This window comes from Hyla sarda, chromosome 4, assembly GCF_029499605.1.
Source record: "Hyla sarda isolate aHylSar1 chromosome 4, aHylSar1.hap1, whole genome shotgun sequence".
Lineage (NCBI taxonomy): Eukaryota > Metazoa > Chordata > Amphibia > Anura > Hylidae > Hyla > Hyla sarda.
In genome coordinates this window covers 15,774,033-15,790,814 of record NC_079192.1, presented here as the reverse complement: position 1 = coordinate 15,790,814, position 16,782 = coordinate 15,774,033, and the positions used below count along the sequence as shown (strand labels likewise).

The 16,782-nt window shown below is 45.0% G+C and overlaps 1 protein-coding gene across 6 annotated transcripts in view; it reads right to left on the bottom strand.

Moving 5' to 3' along the window:
• CHD3 (chromodomain helicase DNA binding protein 3) overlaps positions 1-16,782 on the bottom strand; it is a 152,032-nt gene that overhangs the window by 95,319 nt on the left and 39,931 nt on the right. For 5 of the 6 annotated variants that reach the window (XM_056570094.1, XM_056570091.1, XM_056570089.1 and 2 more), the window contains 6 exons: positions 14,410-14,557; positions 13,602-13,786; positions 13,206-13,436; positions 10,102-10,305; positions 4,535-4,740; positions 1,866-1,997 (listed from right to left, as the gene is read on the bottom strand). In XM_056570094.1, the coding sequence (XP_056426069.1) occupies positions 1,866-1,997; positions 4,535-4,740; positions 10,102-10,305; positions 13,206-13,436; positions 13,602-13,786; positions 14,410-14,557 (1,106 nt within the window). The remainder of the gene's footprint in view (positions 1-1,865; positions 1,998-4,534; positions 4,741-10,101; positions 10,306-13,205; positions 13,437-13,601; positions 13,787-14,409; positions 14,558-16,782) is intronic. The other variant, XM_056570092.1, reaches the window with a different exon arrangement.

The following is a 16,782-nucleotide window of genomic DNA, read 5'->3' as shown; positions in this document are numbered from 1 at the left end:
ATAACGGACGTTATTTTGTGACGGGAGAATGAACGGAAGAAATAATAAAAAAGACCAGGTCTGGGGAGCTCCCAGACCTGCGTCTTGCCTCCTACTGACACTAGCTAAAACTGATTACCTCACTGCCAGTGGGCGGGTATATCCTACCAGGGAGGAGACGACTTTTTTCCTAGTATCAGCGCCTCCTAGTGGCAAGAGCATATACCCATCAGTATAGGTGTCCCCCAATGAAGAGCGACCGAGAAATCAGGGTTTTTGATACAAAAACTGATCAAATCGTATCAGATTTTTTTTTCTACATTGCGGTCAATGTAAATTTCATTAAATTGCCTTGTACGTTTTAAACCATTTAATCGTGCACAATTTTTTAAAATGTTTTGTTTTCCACATGTGAAGTAGCTTCCAAATAGTCTAGAACAGTGGTCTACAAACAATGGCCCTTCAGATGTAGGCGTTGGCTGTCCATGCATGCTGGGAGTTGTAGTTTTGCAACATTTGGAGAGCCACAGTTTTGAGACCACTGTTCTAAAAACTATCAAGAAACCAAAAAAAGGACCCTTTTTTTATTTTATTTTATTTTTTAAATAAATCGTATTCAACACATGCACCCGTTTTATAATGTCTGATTTTTTTCTTTCAACATTTACAGTCTATGTAAAGCATTTTGAATTGAATCATTGTACGTTTGGATTCATTTAATCAAGCACAAATTTTTTATTTTTTTACACAATGTTACAAAACTACAACTCCCAGCATGCCCAGAGAGCCAACAGCTGTCCGGGCATGAAAGGAGTTGTGGTTGATACAACTGGTCTAGAAAGAATACTTATTTTTTTGGGTGTTTTTTTTTGTTTTTTTTTAAATAAATGCACAAAAACATGTGAAAACGTACTACCATGTCAGATAGGATATGATTTTTTTGGCATAAGATTTAGGGCCGTCTACTTCCCCAATGATGTGAATGCAGCTTTATATTGGAATGCAAGGCGATTTAGGCAGCTTAAAGGGGTACTCTGATGGAAAAAAAAAAATTTAATCAACTGGTGCCAGAAAGTTAAATAGATTTGTAAATTACGTTTATTTAAAAATCTTAATTCTTCCAGTACTTATCAACTGCTGTATGCTCCACAGGAAGTTCTTTTCTTTTTGAATTTTTTTTCTGTCTTTCCACAGTGCTCTCTGCTGACACCTCTGTCCATGTCAGGAACTGTCCAGAGCAGGAGAGGTTTGCTATGAGGATTTGCTCCTACCCTGGATAGTTCCTAAAATGGACAGAGATGTCAGCAGAGAGCACTGTGGTCAGACAGAAAATAAATTCAAAAAGAAAAGAACTTCCTCTGTAGTATACAGCAGCTGAGAAGTACTGGAAGGATATAGATTTTTATAAGTAATTTACAAATCTGTATAACTTTCTGGCACTAGTTGATTTAAAAAAAAAAAAGTTTTTAACTGGAGTACCCCTATAAAGGGGTACTCCGGTGCTCCAGCGTTCTGAACATTTTGTGATTGTGACATTGTGACACCACTCCCACTCCATTCATGTCTACGCCCACTACCATAGAAAGGAATGGATGGGGGGGGGTGATGTGACGTCACGATCACTGCCGCAGGAACCTGGCGTTTGTTTAGAACTCCGGGTGCTGCGGGAGATCGCGGGGGCCCCAGCAGTATGACCCCCGCAATCAGACGTCTTATGACATCTTATACCCTAACCTTACATAGGTGATAAGATGTCAAGCAGGGGAGTACCCTTTTAACAAAGTGATCTCTGGTCATGCAACCCATGTTGTGGCCAAAGTGGCCCTGTAGGTACAACCAAACTGTCCCAGGCTCCCTCTTTCCTAGTCTGAGACTCAAGAAAGTACCTGTGTCTCCAATACATCTGCTTGTGGTAATCGTAATCTGGTAACTTCATGCTGTCCTCTTCCCACGTCGACTGATCGTAAGAAAGGTCTCTCCACTTCACCAGGTAACGGTACGTTCCCTTCCTATCCACACTACAAAAGGATAAACAAATGTAGAGAAATAAGATAATACAACACCATATGACAAGGACCTGCAACTTATCAAATTCTGTCCAGAGGAAAAGTTGCTGAGTTGCCCATAGAAACCAATCAGATTGCTTCTTGTGAAAAATGAAAGAAGCGATCTGGTTGGTTACTATGGGCAACTCAGCAACTTTTCCTCTGGAAAAGTTTTGAAAAATCTCCCCCTGTGTCATTTGAACAAGCAAGAATGAGAAACTTTGTAATATATCTTATTAGACAAAAATGCTTCTTTCTTCTGTTTTTAAGCTTCTGTTTCCGCCCTCCCCTGTGAGGCTATATTCCACTCTGAAAATCAGCTCAGCCTAATCCTGTGTCTGCAAGACAAGCCAACACAAGTCTATGAAGGGGGGAACTATGCCCCCACTAGCTCTAGGAGAACTGCAAATTAAAAGATGAGCCTGCAGAGCAGAAATCTGCAAAAAAATATACATATACAAGTTAAATAATGGCCAGGAATAGTGCTGCTTCTCCTCTCCTTATACAGGGAAGCTTATCGTAAAAAGTCACCTGAAATGACAGCTACCCTTTAAAGCATTTGTGTAGGGAGAAAAAAAACTTTAGAAATATCCTTGGGACATATCAAATTGGAGTTTGAATGTTCAGACCTGACCAGAACAAGAGGGGAGAGAACAAGAACGAGCTGGCCCAGCGATCCTACTCTATGTCTATGAGACATGGATGGTCCTATAGACTTATATCGTAAATATGTCAAGGTTAAGAACACACTTCTCCCTGCTTCTTCTCCTGATTGATGCAGAATACTGTGGATACATCCTGAAGGATTTTTTTTTACAATATACAACACTAATGACACATCCCTAGGATATGCAACTGATGTGTAATCATAGGGGGAGGTATATATCTGCATAGTATGCGTCCATTGGAGGTCCAGTGGGATTTTATTCAGTTGCATATGCAGAAGAGTACCTGTCATTTACAAAAAAAAAAAACTTTTGATAAATCTTTATCGGTCTTTGTTCGGAATGTTCGGCCTTTCCCACGCTAATGCCGGACATCGCCGATCGTAAAAGCATCCCAGCAGCTCAGTCGGGCTGATCGGGACCATTGAGATAAAATCGCGATGTCCCGATCAGCTAGGACGCAGCAGGAGGGTGGCTTACCTGCACGTCCTGCACGTCCGATCATCGATTGATTGCTCCAAGCCTGAAATCCAGGCTTGAGCAATCAACCGCCGATAACACTGATCAATGCGAAGCTATTTCTTTGCAGTGAACAGTGTAAAAGATCAGTGTGTGCAGTGTTATAGCCCCTATGGGAGCTATAACACTGCAAAAAAAAAAAGTAAAAAGAAAAAGTTAATAAAGATCATTTAACCCTTTTCCTAATAAAAGTTTGAATCACCCCCCCCCCCTTTCCCATAAAAAAAAACTGTGTAAATAAAATTAAACATATGTGGTATCGCCGCGTGCGTAAATGTGCAAACTATAAAAATATATTGTTAATTAAACCGCACGGTCAATGGCGTACGTGCAAAAATTCCAAAGTCCAAAATAGCGCATTTTTGGTCACTTTTTATACCATAAAAAATGAATAAAAAGCGATCAAAAAGTCAGATCAAAACAAAAATGGTACCGATAAAAACTTCAGATCACGGTGCAAAAATTAGTCCTCATACCGCCCCGTTCGTGGAACAATAAAAAAGTTATAGGGGTCAGAAGATGAGAAATTTTCCTGCATGTAGTTATAATTTTTTTCAGAAGTACGACAAAATCAAATTGCGTTTTTTCTTCCATTTTGTCGCACAATTATTTTTTTTTCCGTTTCGCTGTAGATTTTATGGGTAAAATGACTGATGTCATTACAAAGTAAATAAGCCATCATATGGATTTTTAGTTGCAAAATTGAAAGGGTTATGATTTTTAAAAGGTAAGGAAGAAAAAACGAAAGTGCAAAAACAGAAAAACCCTCCATCCTTAAGGGGTTAAAAACAATATAGGCCTATTACGGCCTTAATAAAGTACACCTATAGAGCGGGAAGAGGAGCATGCGGCTCGAAGTATGAACACTGAGAAAATGACCAATAAAAACGTATGATATCTCTGCAGGACATGTGAGAAGTATTTTAAAGTCACAGGTACACTTTAAAGGGGTTACTACGGTGGAAAACATTTTTTCTTAAATCAACTGGTGCCATAAAGTGAAACAAATTTGTAAATTACTTATATATATATATATATAAAAATCTTAATCCTTCCAGTACTTATCAGCTGCTATTTGCTCCACAGGAAGTTCTTTTCTTTATGAATTGCCTTTCTGTCTGACCCCAATGCTCTCTGCTGACACCTCGGTCCATTTTAGGCACTTTGGTCAGAATGAAAGGAACTGGAAGGATTAAGATTTTTAAATAGAAGTAATTTACAAATTTGTTTAACTTTCTGGCACCAGTTGATTAAAAAATAAAAGTTTTCCAGGGGAGTACCCCTTTAAGGGTTACCTTGTTCTATATGTAATAAATCCCTCCTAACCTGTGGTTGATAATCCTGTGTATAGACATCCACTCAGGTTTGATCCCGTATCTGTAGAACCTCTCCTCCATGTGGGAGTACTCAGCATCTTTGCTCTTCTCGCTCTTTCCCTCGTCTTCTCCTGAGCCATAATCAAAAGGCGGTGGCTCATCCATATCGTTCTTCCGCTGAAAGTTACGGTACATGACGGTGTGGAATATCTCCATCTGAAAGGAGAGAAGTGAGGAAGATAGTGAAGAAAGAGCAGGAGCACCATAAGGTTGGGAATACACTTGGTATTTTTGTGAAAAAAGCCCCAGCATGGCGTATTTTTTGGGCCAAAAATATAGCAAACTGATGTAGGTGTGGTGCTTTTTAAAAAAATATTGTCCTTTTTCCTCCCATAGACTTTGATGGGCGAAAGATAAAAACCATGTGTGTGTAAAGATAAGGAGATTTTTTAACACTTACCGTAAAATCTCTTTCTCGAAGAATCCATTGGGGGACAGACAGTGGGTGTATCCTGTCTCTAGGAGGTGTGACACTATGGTCATAAAAAAGTCAGCTCCTCCCAGCAGGATACACCTGCCTTCAGGCTCTGAGCTAGTCAGTTTAAGTTCCAGAGCAATAGGAGGAGACCAATAGGTCAAGGAAACACCCAAAACTGTCCGAGAACCAGAAGAAAAAACATAACTGAACACACCCTCGGACAGAGAACCAAGGAAAAACCCCAAAAAGGGCGGGAGCTGTGTCCCCAATGGATCCTTCGGGAAAGAGATTTTACGGTAAGTGTTAAAAAATCTCCTTTTCTCTATCGGCTCCATTGGGGGACATCAGGCAGACGGCTGATCCACTGCCGCCTGCAACACCTTACGCCCCAGGGTAGCATCAGCCGATGCAAAAGTATGAACCCGGTAAAACCTCGAGAAAGTGCGCAAAGACGACCAGGTAGTCGCCTTGCAAATCTGCGAGGCCGAGGTTCTATTCTGGAGAGCCCAGGATGCCCCAACCGAACGTGTGGAATGAGCCACAACCCTGAAAGGAGGAATCTTCCCCTTACAGCGATAGGCTTCCGAAATGAATTGGGAAGAGAACCACGGGTTCTCAAAACCGCAGTCTCAACCAGCACGCTGACTGTAAAATGGGGTGGTAAAGAGGACCCTGAGACCGCAGGTCTGAACAAAGTAGAAGGCGCAGTGGAGTGTCGTCCAGGAGCCTGACCACGTCAGCGTACCACGACCTACGGGGCCAAACTGGAGCTACCAGTATGGCAGGAACGTCCTCCGCTTTGGGCTTCCTCAGAACCCTGGGAAGGAGCGGAAGGGGAGGGAACAGACAGGGCAGAGCAAACCCCGTCCAAGGAATCACTAGGGCGTACACGGCTAGAGCCAGGGGGTCCCGGAACATTGACAAAATGGAAGAATCTTCCGATTGTGCCGACGCGAAGAGGAGAAGACCTCTGGATGCAGGGACCACTCTCCGGGGTTGACTGAGGACCGGCTAAGGAAATCCGCTTCCCAGAAGAGCACACCCGGAATGTGAATCGCCAAATGGCCGGAACCTTGTTTTCCGCCCAGAAGAAGGACCTTTGTCACCTCAGCCATGGCTGCCGAGCAGCGAGTGCCGCCTTGCCGATTTATGTATGCTACGACCATGTCGTTGTCCGACTGGACGCGGACAGGGCGGAACTGAAGCAGGGACTCCCAAAGAAGAAGACAAAGAAGAATCACCCTCATTCCCAAGATGTTTTTCGGAAGAAGGGTTTCCCGGGGAGACCAGAGGCCTTGAACCGTCCAGACCCTGAACACACCGCCCCAGCCCGACAGACTGGCATCCATTGTCACCACCTGCCAGTGGAGGGGAAGAAATGATCGCCCTTGAAGAAGAAGGGGGGAGCAGAGCCACCAGAGCAGAGACTGACAGATCCGACGAGGGAGAGTAATCTTGCGATCGAGAGACAGAGGAAATCTGTCCCATCGAGAGAGAATCGCCAGTTGAAGGGGATGGTAACAAAACTGGGCAAAGGGTACGACTTCCATGGCCGCTACCATCCGACCCAAGACTTCCATGTAATTGCGGATGGAAACTGGGGCCTGGGCCAGAAGAGAGCGGACTCCTGACAGGAGCGTCAGACGTTTGTCCGTCGGAAGGCAAGTCCGGGCAGGGGCCGAGTTGAATTGAAGTCCCAAGAAAAATCAGAGATTGGGCGGGAGAGAGGACAGACTTGTCCCGGTTGACAATCCACCCGAAACGATTCAGGATCTAGAGAGTGAGATCCACATTCTCCAGAGTCTGGACTCTGGTGGGAACCTAGATGAGAAGGTCGTCCAGGAAAGGGATCATTGAGACTCCTCTCGACCGCAACAGGGCTATTACTGGCGCAAGGATCTTGTAAAGACTCGAGGAGCCGAGGCCAGATCAAAAGGGAGGGCTATGAATTGAAAATGCCCCTCCAGAACCGCAAAGCGGAGGTACCGCTGATGGCCGGGAAATATTGGAACATGGAGGTAGGCATCCTTGATGACCAACGAAGAAAGAAACTCCCCTTGTTCCATGGATGCCACTACCGAACGGAGAGATTCCATTCGGAAGTGGCGGAGAAGATGACGGTGAGACGCTTGAGGTCCAGAATCGGTCGCACAGAAACGCCTTCCTTGGGGACCACAAAAAAATTGGAATAAAAAACCCTGAAAACATTCCCCTGGAGAAACGGGGACAATAACTTCCTGGGCAGGGACTGGAGGGCCTCCCGAAACTGCTTCGCCAAAGAAGGAGACCGGGGAGCTCGGGACTTCCTGAATGTGTGTGGTCCAGCTGTCTCGAAAAAGTAAGAGACGACCTCCCACCCGAGAAAAACCTGCGGGTGGTGGCTTCACTCTACGCCAAAGGTCCGAAAGGAAGAGGACCTCCCCGGGAAGAAAAGCGAGCCTTATTTTGAGGCAACAAGTAACCCTTACCACATCCCCCCCCCCCCCCCCCCCCGTCACCTCAAAGATAATCTCGTCAAGGCGCCCGTCAAAAAGACGGGTACCAGTAAAACAAAACTCGGTAAGAGACCTTTTGGAGGCGGTATCCGCATCCCACGCCCTAAGTCACATAGAGCGGCGGAGGGCCGCTACGAGACCCACAGCAAAGGCAGCCCAACGGACTGACTGCATGGTAGCTGAGCACAGAAAGCCCCCAGCTTTAGAGCATTGGAGAACCAAAGCAAAAAACATTTGAGCACCACACCGAAAGGGCCTTGGACCCCCATGAAGAGGCGAAGGTGGGAAGCAGAGAAGAGCCTGCTGCTTTAGAGGCAAACTTCGCTAAGGACTCCACCAACTTGTCTGTCGAGTCCATTAAGGCAGCCGCTGCTAGCGGCAGTGTAGCAGCCTAGAGAGGGGGGAAATTGGTGGATCCACCGAGAGAGGGGAAACCACCTTAGATGCAAGGTCCTTGGCTAATGAGTAACGCACTTGAACCCTCTTCATTCCCGAGAACCTCTTGTCCGGATGTTTCCATGCAGATTCCAGAAGGATGAGAAATTCAGCGTGAGAGCTGAACCCTTGAGGTGCTGGTTGAACACGATGAAAGGAAACTTCAGGAGTCACGTCCGAAGATCCTGGGTCCTCTAAGTGAAAGGTGTCTCTTATGGCCGCAACCAATGAGTTCACCGTTTCAACTGTATCCGAGCGGTCCTCTGAGTCAGATGCCGATTCGGAAGCCTCATCTGCCAGTTCACCAGGAGAATGTGAACGAGTAGAGGCAGCCCTGGAGGGGGGGCGACCCTGACCGGGTACACGGCTCTGGCGAGGCAGAGCGGTGATTCCAGGTACGTCCTCTGGAGGAGCGACATCTGTGATCAGATGACACGGGGGGGCGTGAAGACTCAATGTAAGAGTCAGAAAAAGCACCCTTAGTACGCTTGCGAGAGCGTGAGGCTTGTGGAAAAGAGGAGCGGGACCCACTAGAGGGCCGGCGCAGGGAAGACCCCTTCAAGGTAGACACCATGTCACGGGAGGCCTCAGCCACCGAAAGGGAGACTTGAGTCAAGTCAGCCATACACTGGGATAGGAAAGAACCCAGGCTGGAGAGGCGGCCGAATCCACCGGAAACTGTAACATCCGGGGAAGCTAGGGGGTCAGGGGGAGCAGTGGAGCAGGCAGAGCCAGTGGGCTCAGCAGAACCAGGCATTTTTGTCATACAGACAAAACAGAAGACTAGCAGTCTAGTTGTCAGTTTAGAGGGAGGAAGCAATTTGTGTCCCCTGTGACAGTAATTCACAGGAAAGATTTTAACCCCAACACTGTAACACTCTGTCCCTGCTGAGAGGAGACACCGCTCTATGCAGACAGAGAGGAGCTAGCCAATAGCCTGAAAGGGGTGTTCCTGGAGCAGGGGCACTGTCTTTGATTGGCCCCTGCCACCTGAATCGCGCGCACAGCACTGATTGGAGGGCAGTTCGCACCTCCAGTAAGCTCCGGCGGCCCTGTGGGAAGAAACACAGTAATGGCGCCCGCTCCTTGCCCCGAGCACCTATGTTAGCCGTATATGCGCCCATGGGGAAGTGAGCGGGCGATACACATATCCGCCGGCAGCCGTCTGCTGCCGAAAGTGAAAGCAAGTCGGCGCTACATGCGCCCGAAAGTACAAGCGCGGCGGCTGTCAGCCGCATAATAAGCGCTGCGGCTGTAAGACGTATAGTAGAACACACTCACACACACATGTGCATAATAAAGTAACCCATACATTGGGTAATACAGTGGTGTAACTATATAAGGACACCTGCCGGTTAAGGCTGCATTCACATCTCGTTTTTTACATATGGGCGCCGGATCCGGCTGGGGGAGGGGAAAACCAGGCTCTCCCGTACCCAGCCAGATCAGCCCGTGACTCCATTTACTTTATTGAGCCGACCGGAGTCAAACGGTGACTCTGGTCAGCTCAGTTTTGACCCGTATGCGGTTTCCTGACCGGACCTAAAACCGTAGTATACTACGGTTTTAGGTCCGGTCCAAAACCGCATACGGGTCAAAACTGAGGTTTTCCCCTCCCCCAGCCGGATCCGGCGCCCATATGTAAAAACGAGATGTGAATGCAGCCTTAGTGATCTTAAACCCATGTTGTGCCCCATATCTTGTATATCAAGGATATTAAAACTACTTCAGCATGTACAATATGCAGAGAAGAAAGCAATATTTATAATATAATGCATAGACAGTCGTATTTGTTAGGAACATAAGTAATGCAAATCCAACCCATGACACCCGACACGCATTTACAGCGGCTTCATCAGGGGGATCAAATGACAGCGACAGCTAAAATCCATCTGTAGTAATACAGTAAATACTAGATAGGAGAAGAAAGGGAATGCAGCTCCAGCTTATTGAACTCTGTGAGAGGGGAGGAGAAGAAATATTGAGACATCAAATTGGTTTGGAGGACAGAGCCCAGCACTATGGGATATACAGGCAGCAGGAAATGATGCTAAACATCACACCAGGAAGAACCTGGGTGAACAATTTGACATCTGACAACTTTTTGAAATCTTATTGTATTCTACAGACTTTTAGAAAATGCATTGTATTCCACACGAAGACACAAACCTGGAGCTCCGTGATCCAGCTGCAATGCCAATAGGCCATCCCGGCCCATTTGACAAAGAATTCTCTCTCCGACCTCCCCTGCAGGCTTTTGGGAGGCTCCTGATCTGGATCGGCATTGGGGATCTGAGGAAGCGGAACTCCTTCTGGAGGAACCCCCCAACGCCAGTGCAGAATTTTCTGCACTCGACCTTTCAGATTTGGGCACTAGGGGATGACAGAAAGGTGGAGAGTTAAACGTATTTTATTAGTGCATTTTTAACATTTGAATTTCCTTTATTCTTTCAGTTATAGAATTTAAAGGAGTACTCCAGCGCGCCCTTTTTTCCTTTTATCCCGTCCGGGCTGCAAAATAAAAGAAAACACACTTTCTCTTACCTGCCAACGAGCCCCCGGAGCTCCGGTACACTCCAGTACAGATGTTCAGTCCCCGGGCTGTATTCTTCTTACTTCCTGTTAGCCCGGCACGTCACACGGAGCTTCAGCCTATCACTGGCAGAGGCGGGACATCACTCCGGCCGGTGATAGGCTGAAGCTCCGTGTGACGTGCCGGGCTAACAGGAAGTAAGAAGAATACAGCCCGGGGACTGAACACCTGTACCGGAGTGTACCGGAGCTCCGGGGGCTCGTTGGCAGGTAAGAGAAAGTGTGTTTTCTTTTATTTTGCAGCCCGGACGGGATAAAAGGAAAAAAGTGCGCGCCGGAGTACTCCTTTAAATGGCAATTCCAAGAGCACATTACCAACAGCTCTGCACCTATACGACAAGTATGGCTTTAAAAGGGCTCATTCAGTTGCTATAGATCACATAAGAATGCAGGATTATGATAAGTGCGTGCACTAAAATTATAATGTAAATATAATCTTTTCGTTTAGTCTGACAGATAGATTTAAGGGGACCTCCCCAATTATGAGAATGGGAGGTAACCATGTGAATGTGCACTACAGCTCCAACCTATAAGACTAACATCTCTATAAGACTTACAGACTTATAAGACTTATGTATCCAACAGTGTATCCAACAGTGCTTGGATATCTTTGTTAGGGCGGGTTCACAGCACGATTTTGCCATATGGTTTCGGCATACGGTTTCATAAGAAAAAAAACAAAAAACGTATACAACCGTACAGAAAACCGTGCCCATAGACTTCCCATTCAAAACTGCATGCACCATAATGTATACGGTCGTCTATGTTTTTCAAACCATACGGTTTTTTACTTTTTTTTTTTTCCGGACAGAAAACCGTGGCCTACGACGGTTTTTGGTCCGGGTGAAAAACCGTATTAAACCGTATATATTTTTTTTTTTTAACATGGGAGTCAATGGGAACCGTATAGAACCGTATGTGCGTACGGTTCCATTAGGTTTTCACCATACGGTTTTTGACTTTGCCCTTTTTTTTTCTTGGAATTTCAATCAAACAAGTGAAACTTTATTTATAATGGAGTGAAAAGGTAAAAACGTATATGTTTTTTTCTTAAAAAACGGATGCAACCGGACATTATTTTTCAAACCGTATACGGATAAAAAAATGTGTACACGTTTTGATACAGTTTAGTCCGGTTTTGAGGAATCAGTTTTTTTTATCAAAAACCTGATACAGGAACTGTATTGCAAAAACGTGGTGTGAACCCGGCCTTAATCTCAGACAGAGTGATAGCACATATGCTCGATCATCCATTCACAGGGGGGACACAAGACCCAGTTCCCATGAATGGCGGGGGGTCCCCACCTGTCAAATACTTTGCCCCACAAGCAAAACTGTACGAGGTGGAGAGTGCCTAAGGAGCCCATAAAATAAGGAGTGAGATATTATAAAGTATATCATCACAGAAGGACCAGTATATGGAGTAAGGGACCCAGCACTCACCGGAAATGGTAAATCATGTGGATTTATTGATCCATAGTAGAAATCATGACATGAAGGACGCGTTTCGGCATGTTGCCTTCCTCAGCTTGCTGCCGATCATCACAGAAGGACCGGTATATGGAGTAAGGGACCCAGCACTCACCGGAAATGCTAAATTGTGTGGATTTATTGATCCATAGTAGAAATCATGACATGAAGGACGCGTTTCGGCACGTTGCCTTCCTCAGCTTGCTGCCGATAGGCAGCAAGCTGAGGAAGGCAACATGCCGAAACGCGCCCTTCATGTCATGATTTCTACTATGGATCAATAAATCCACATGATTTAGGATTACCGGTGAGTGCTGGGTCCCTTACTCCGTATACTGGTTTATTCGCACCTCGTGCACCACCACCACCATCATGGATGGAAGTGCCAACTTAAAGGGGTATTCCAGGAAAAAACATTTTTTTATATAAACTGGCTCAGGAAAGTTAAACAGATTTGTAAATTACTTCTATTATAAAATCTTAATCCTTTCAATAATTATCAGCTGCTGAAGTTGAGTTGTTGTTTTCTGTCTGGCAACAGTGCTCTCTGCTGACATCTCTGCTTGTCTCGGGAACTGCACAGAGTAGAAGAGGTTTGCTACGGGGATTTTCTTCTAAACTGTGCGGTTCCCGAGACACGTGTCATCAGAGAGCACTTAGACAGAAAAGAACAACTCAACTTCAGCAGCTCATAAGTACTGAAAGGATTAAGATTTTTTTAATAGAAGTAATTTACAAATCTGTTTAACTTTCTGGAGCCAGTTGATATATAAAAAAAAAAGTTTTCCCCTGCAATACCCCGTTTAAGTCGGCACTTCCGTCCATGATCGTGGTGGTTGTGCACGAGGTGCGAATAAGCCAGTATATGGAGGGACCCAGCACTCACCGGTAATGCTAAATCGTGGATTTATTGATCCATAGTAGAAATCATGACATGAAGGACGCGTTTCGGCATGTTGCCTTCCTCAGCTTGCTGCCTATCGGCAGCAAGCTGAGGAAGGCAACGTGCCGAAACGCGTCCTTCATGTCATGATTTCTACTATGGATCAATAAATCCACATGATTTTCCATTACCGGTGAGTGCTTTTTTTTCCTGGATAACCCCTTTAACCATTACCATATCACGAAAGGACCAACGTCGATGGTCACTGCATATATGTCCTAGAACACTTTACTAAAAAACGTGCACCCCTCCCCCCCCCAATTCTCACCGTGCATCGTGGGCATAGCCATTCCCCATGTGGAATGTCAGGTAATGGAGGGTTGAGGCAGTGGATGTGGTAAGAGGATACACAAGCGTCACAGCACAGCAGCTCTCCTCCATCCTTACACACCCGACAGAACTCCATGTGGTCGTCTTCTTCTTCCCGCCTAACTCGCCGATGTTCCTCCAGCTCTTCCTCCTCTAATTCCTTGGCTTCCCATTGGACTCCCTCCTTCTCCTGTCATACAGAAGTGCACATATCATTAAACTGCACAAGCACAACAGATACAAAATAACATGACAATAGAAGAGGCAAATGGGTAAATCAAGAGGTGTCTCAGGTGATGAGTTCTGCACCCAAATATGAGAAGAGACTTGTTGAATGGTCACTATCTTTACGTACACAATGTGGGCAGCTCCACTTGCCCTGAGGGGCTCGCTCTAATTCTGGTTCAAGGCACACCAGGTGATACGCCCTCGGACATGTGTCACACAAGATGATCTCGCCTCCCTGCTGGCAGACCTCACAGTAGTCCTGGTGGTCTGTTTCATAGCCCTCACCCGCAGAGATGCCTTCCTCCATGACAACTAATGCGGAGCAAGAAAAGCGAGAAGTTTCTGCAGGGACATAAATAACAATTGAATCTGCATCTTTCTTAAAGGGGTACTCCCGTGGAAAACTTTTTTTTTTTTTTTTAAATCAACTGGTGCCAGAAAGTTAAACCGATTTGTAAAATTACTTCTATTAAAAAAAATCTTAACCCTTCCAGTACTTTTTAGGGGATGTATACTACAGAGGAAATGCTTTTCTTTTTGGATTCCTCTTCTGTCACGACCACAGTGCTCTCTGCTGACCTCTGCTGTCCATTTTAGGAACTGTCCAGAGCAGCATATGTTTGCTATGGGGATTTTCTCCTGCTCTGGACAGTTCCTAAAATGGACAGCAGAGAGCACTGTGGTCATGTCAGAAGAGAAATCCAAAAACAAAAGCATTTCCTTTGTATTATACAGCCCCTAAAAAGTACTGGAAGGATTACGATTTTTTTAATAGAAGTAATTTACAAATCTTTTTAACTTTCTGGCACCAATTGATTAAAAAAAAAAAAAAAAAGTTTTCCACGAGAGTATTCCTTTAGTATGATCAGCTGCCATGGCGGGTTGTCTCTCTTCGTATCATTGTCGTTCTGCGGCTTTCTTTCACGTTCTCTCACCTTTCCAAGCTTTACCTTTCTTCTTCTTTTTTCCAGCTGGTCTTCCTCTCTTTCTCTTTACTCTTCCTGAACCGTCTGAAGGGGCAGAAGAGCTGTGGACGCTGGAGTTCTCCATGTCGGACACTTCTGGGTGCTCCATCTCCTCGCTCTGGGGGAAAAACATTGACATTATATAAATGGCCCCTTATATAGCTGAATGGCAGAGCCGCGGTGGTTGGATGTACCCAGTGAATAGAGCCAGAAGCATTGGCTCCGTGCACTGCACAGTGGCTTATATTTGCGCAAAAAAAAACAGCTCTTGCGGCAACATTTTTGGTGTAAAGGAAAAGTACGCAGTTAATAAATCCATGCGTACTATAGGTGTCACTCCAAGGTACCCTGATTCGGCCACATCTGGAGGACATGCTCTACCAAAACGTGCACAAAAAAAAAAAAGGGCTTGCGCGAAATTTTGCGCAAAAAAACACACACATAACAGGGGTAAAATCTTTGATACATGCCCCCCCCCCAATGTGTACATCAGGTACTGGAGGCCTATCCAGAGGCCTAGGCAACTATTGATGTTTGCCTTGAAAACCTCTTTAACCCCTTAAGGAACAGGCCCATTTTGGCCTTATGGATCAGGCCAATTTTATTTTTACATTTTTGTTTTTTCCTCCTCGCCTTTTAAAAATAATAACTCTTTTATATTTCCATACACATGAGGGCTTGTTTTTTTCTGTCACCAATTTTTCTTTGTAATGACAACACTTATTTTACCATAAAATATACATTAAAATTTTTTTTATTTATGTGGAAAAATTGAAAAGAAAACCCGCAATTTAACAAATTTTGGAAGGTTTTGTTTTCACGCTGTACACTTTATGGTAAAAATTACTTGTTTTCTTTATTCTGTGGGTCAATACGATTAAAATGATCCCCATGTTATATGCTTTTCTATAATTGTACCGCTTAAAAAAAATCTCAAACCATTTTAACAAAATTAGTATGTGTGAAATTAAGCTATTTTGACCACCTGTAACGTTCTCATTTTTCCGTTTTGCGCCGTGATCTGTAGTTTTTAATTGGTACTAGTTTTGTTTAGGTTTTACCAGTGACGGGACCCCGCGATCCACATCTTAAGCCCTATCCTTTGTATAGGGGATAAGATGTCTTGGGGCAGAGTACCCCTTTAAGGCTAGAACTACATGGTGACTCATGGCCATATAACAGGAAATGTATCACTGATGTATATATATATATATATATATATATATAGTTAGTCAAATCTCCCTTAGTGGACACCTCCCGAATAGGGGACATTCCCAATAGCGGACACACCCAAAAGGGGACAATAAGGGACAAAACACTCCCAACAAGGGACAAAAAACTCCCAATAGGTGACAAAACACTCCTAATAGGGGACAACCAGGCTTATGTGCCGCCCTACCTTGTACACAGGACTGCCGTCAGGGGGGTACAGCCAATACCCCAGTAAGTGGCTCCGGTTCCCAGGGGGCCCTGGCCCCTGCTGAACCCCCCCTGTAGCAGCCCCAGCACACCTTGTGCCAAATCATCCCCCCCATGCCAAATCATTCCCTCATCCCATGTCATGTCCCCCATGCCAAATTATTACCCAACACACCCCCTATGCCAAATCATTCCTCCATTCCCTCCTCCCCCTGTCCTTCTTACTTCTTACCTGACCAGCAGGCAGTGATGAGTGACGCTCCATACGTCAGTGAGTAAGGCCCAGAGGTGCGTCACTCATCACTGGCCAGGTAAGAAGTAAGAAGGACAGGGGGAGGAGGGAATGGAGGAATGATTTGGCATTGCGGGGGGAATGATTGGGCATTACGTTTCCTAATTAATTATATTGTTGAGATTTGTTAAGGCCTTATTACAGTGCAAAACTATTTAGTTATATTTAGCTTTTTTGAGTAAATAACAGTATTCCGTCATTTAGAAAGATGTTTAAGCCTTTCTTCCCAATAGGGGACATCTCCCAATTCCCAATAGTGGACACTTTTTTATTCCCCGCGAGTGTCCGCTATTGGGAGATTGTACTGTGTATATATATATATATATATATATATATATATATGTAAACTAATGACATTAAACATAGTCGTGTTGCAATTGCAATCCCCCTTAAACAGTACTGAGGCCTTCTGGCACCGGAGAATGACAAATAACATTACCAATGAGGCTTGGCAGGAGTCTTTCAGGTCATGTCCCCCCGTTCATTTTCTACAAGTCTAAATTCTCAATGGGCGTCTACTGGACAGCATCCAAGCCCAGCAGTATTCAGAGAGCATTTATAGATCCACATACAAAACTGTATAGAAATGGAAACCAGCAGCAAATTCCCTCTGGACAAAGATGGTAAATTCT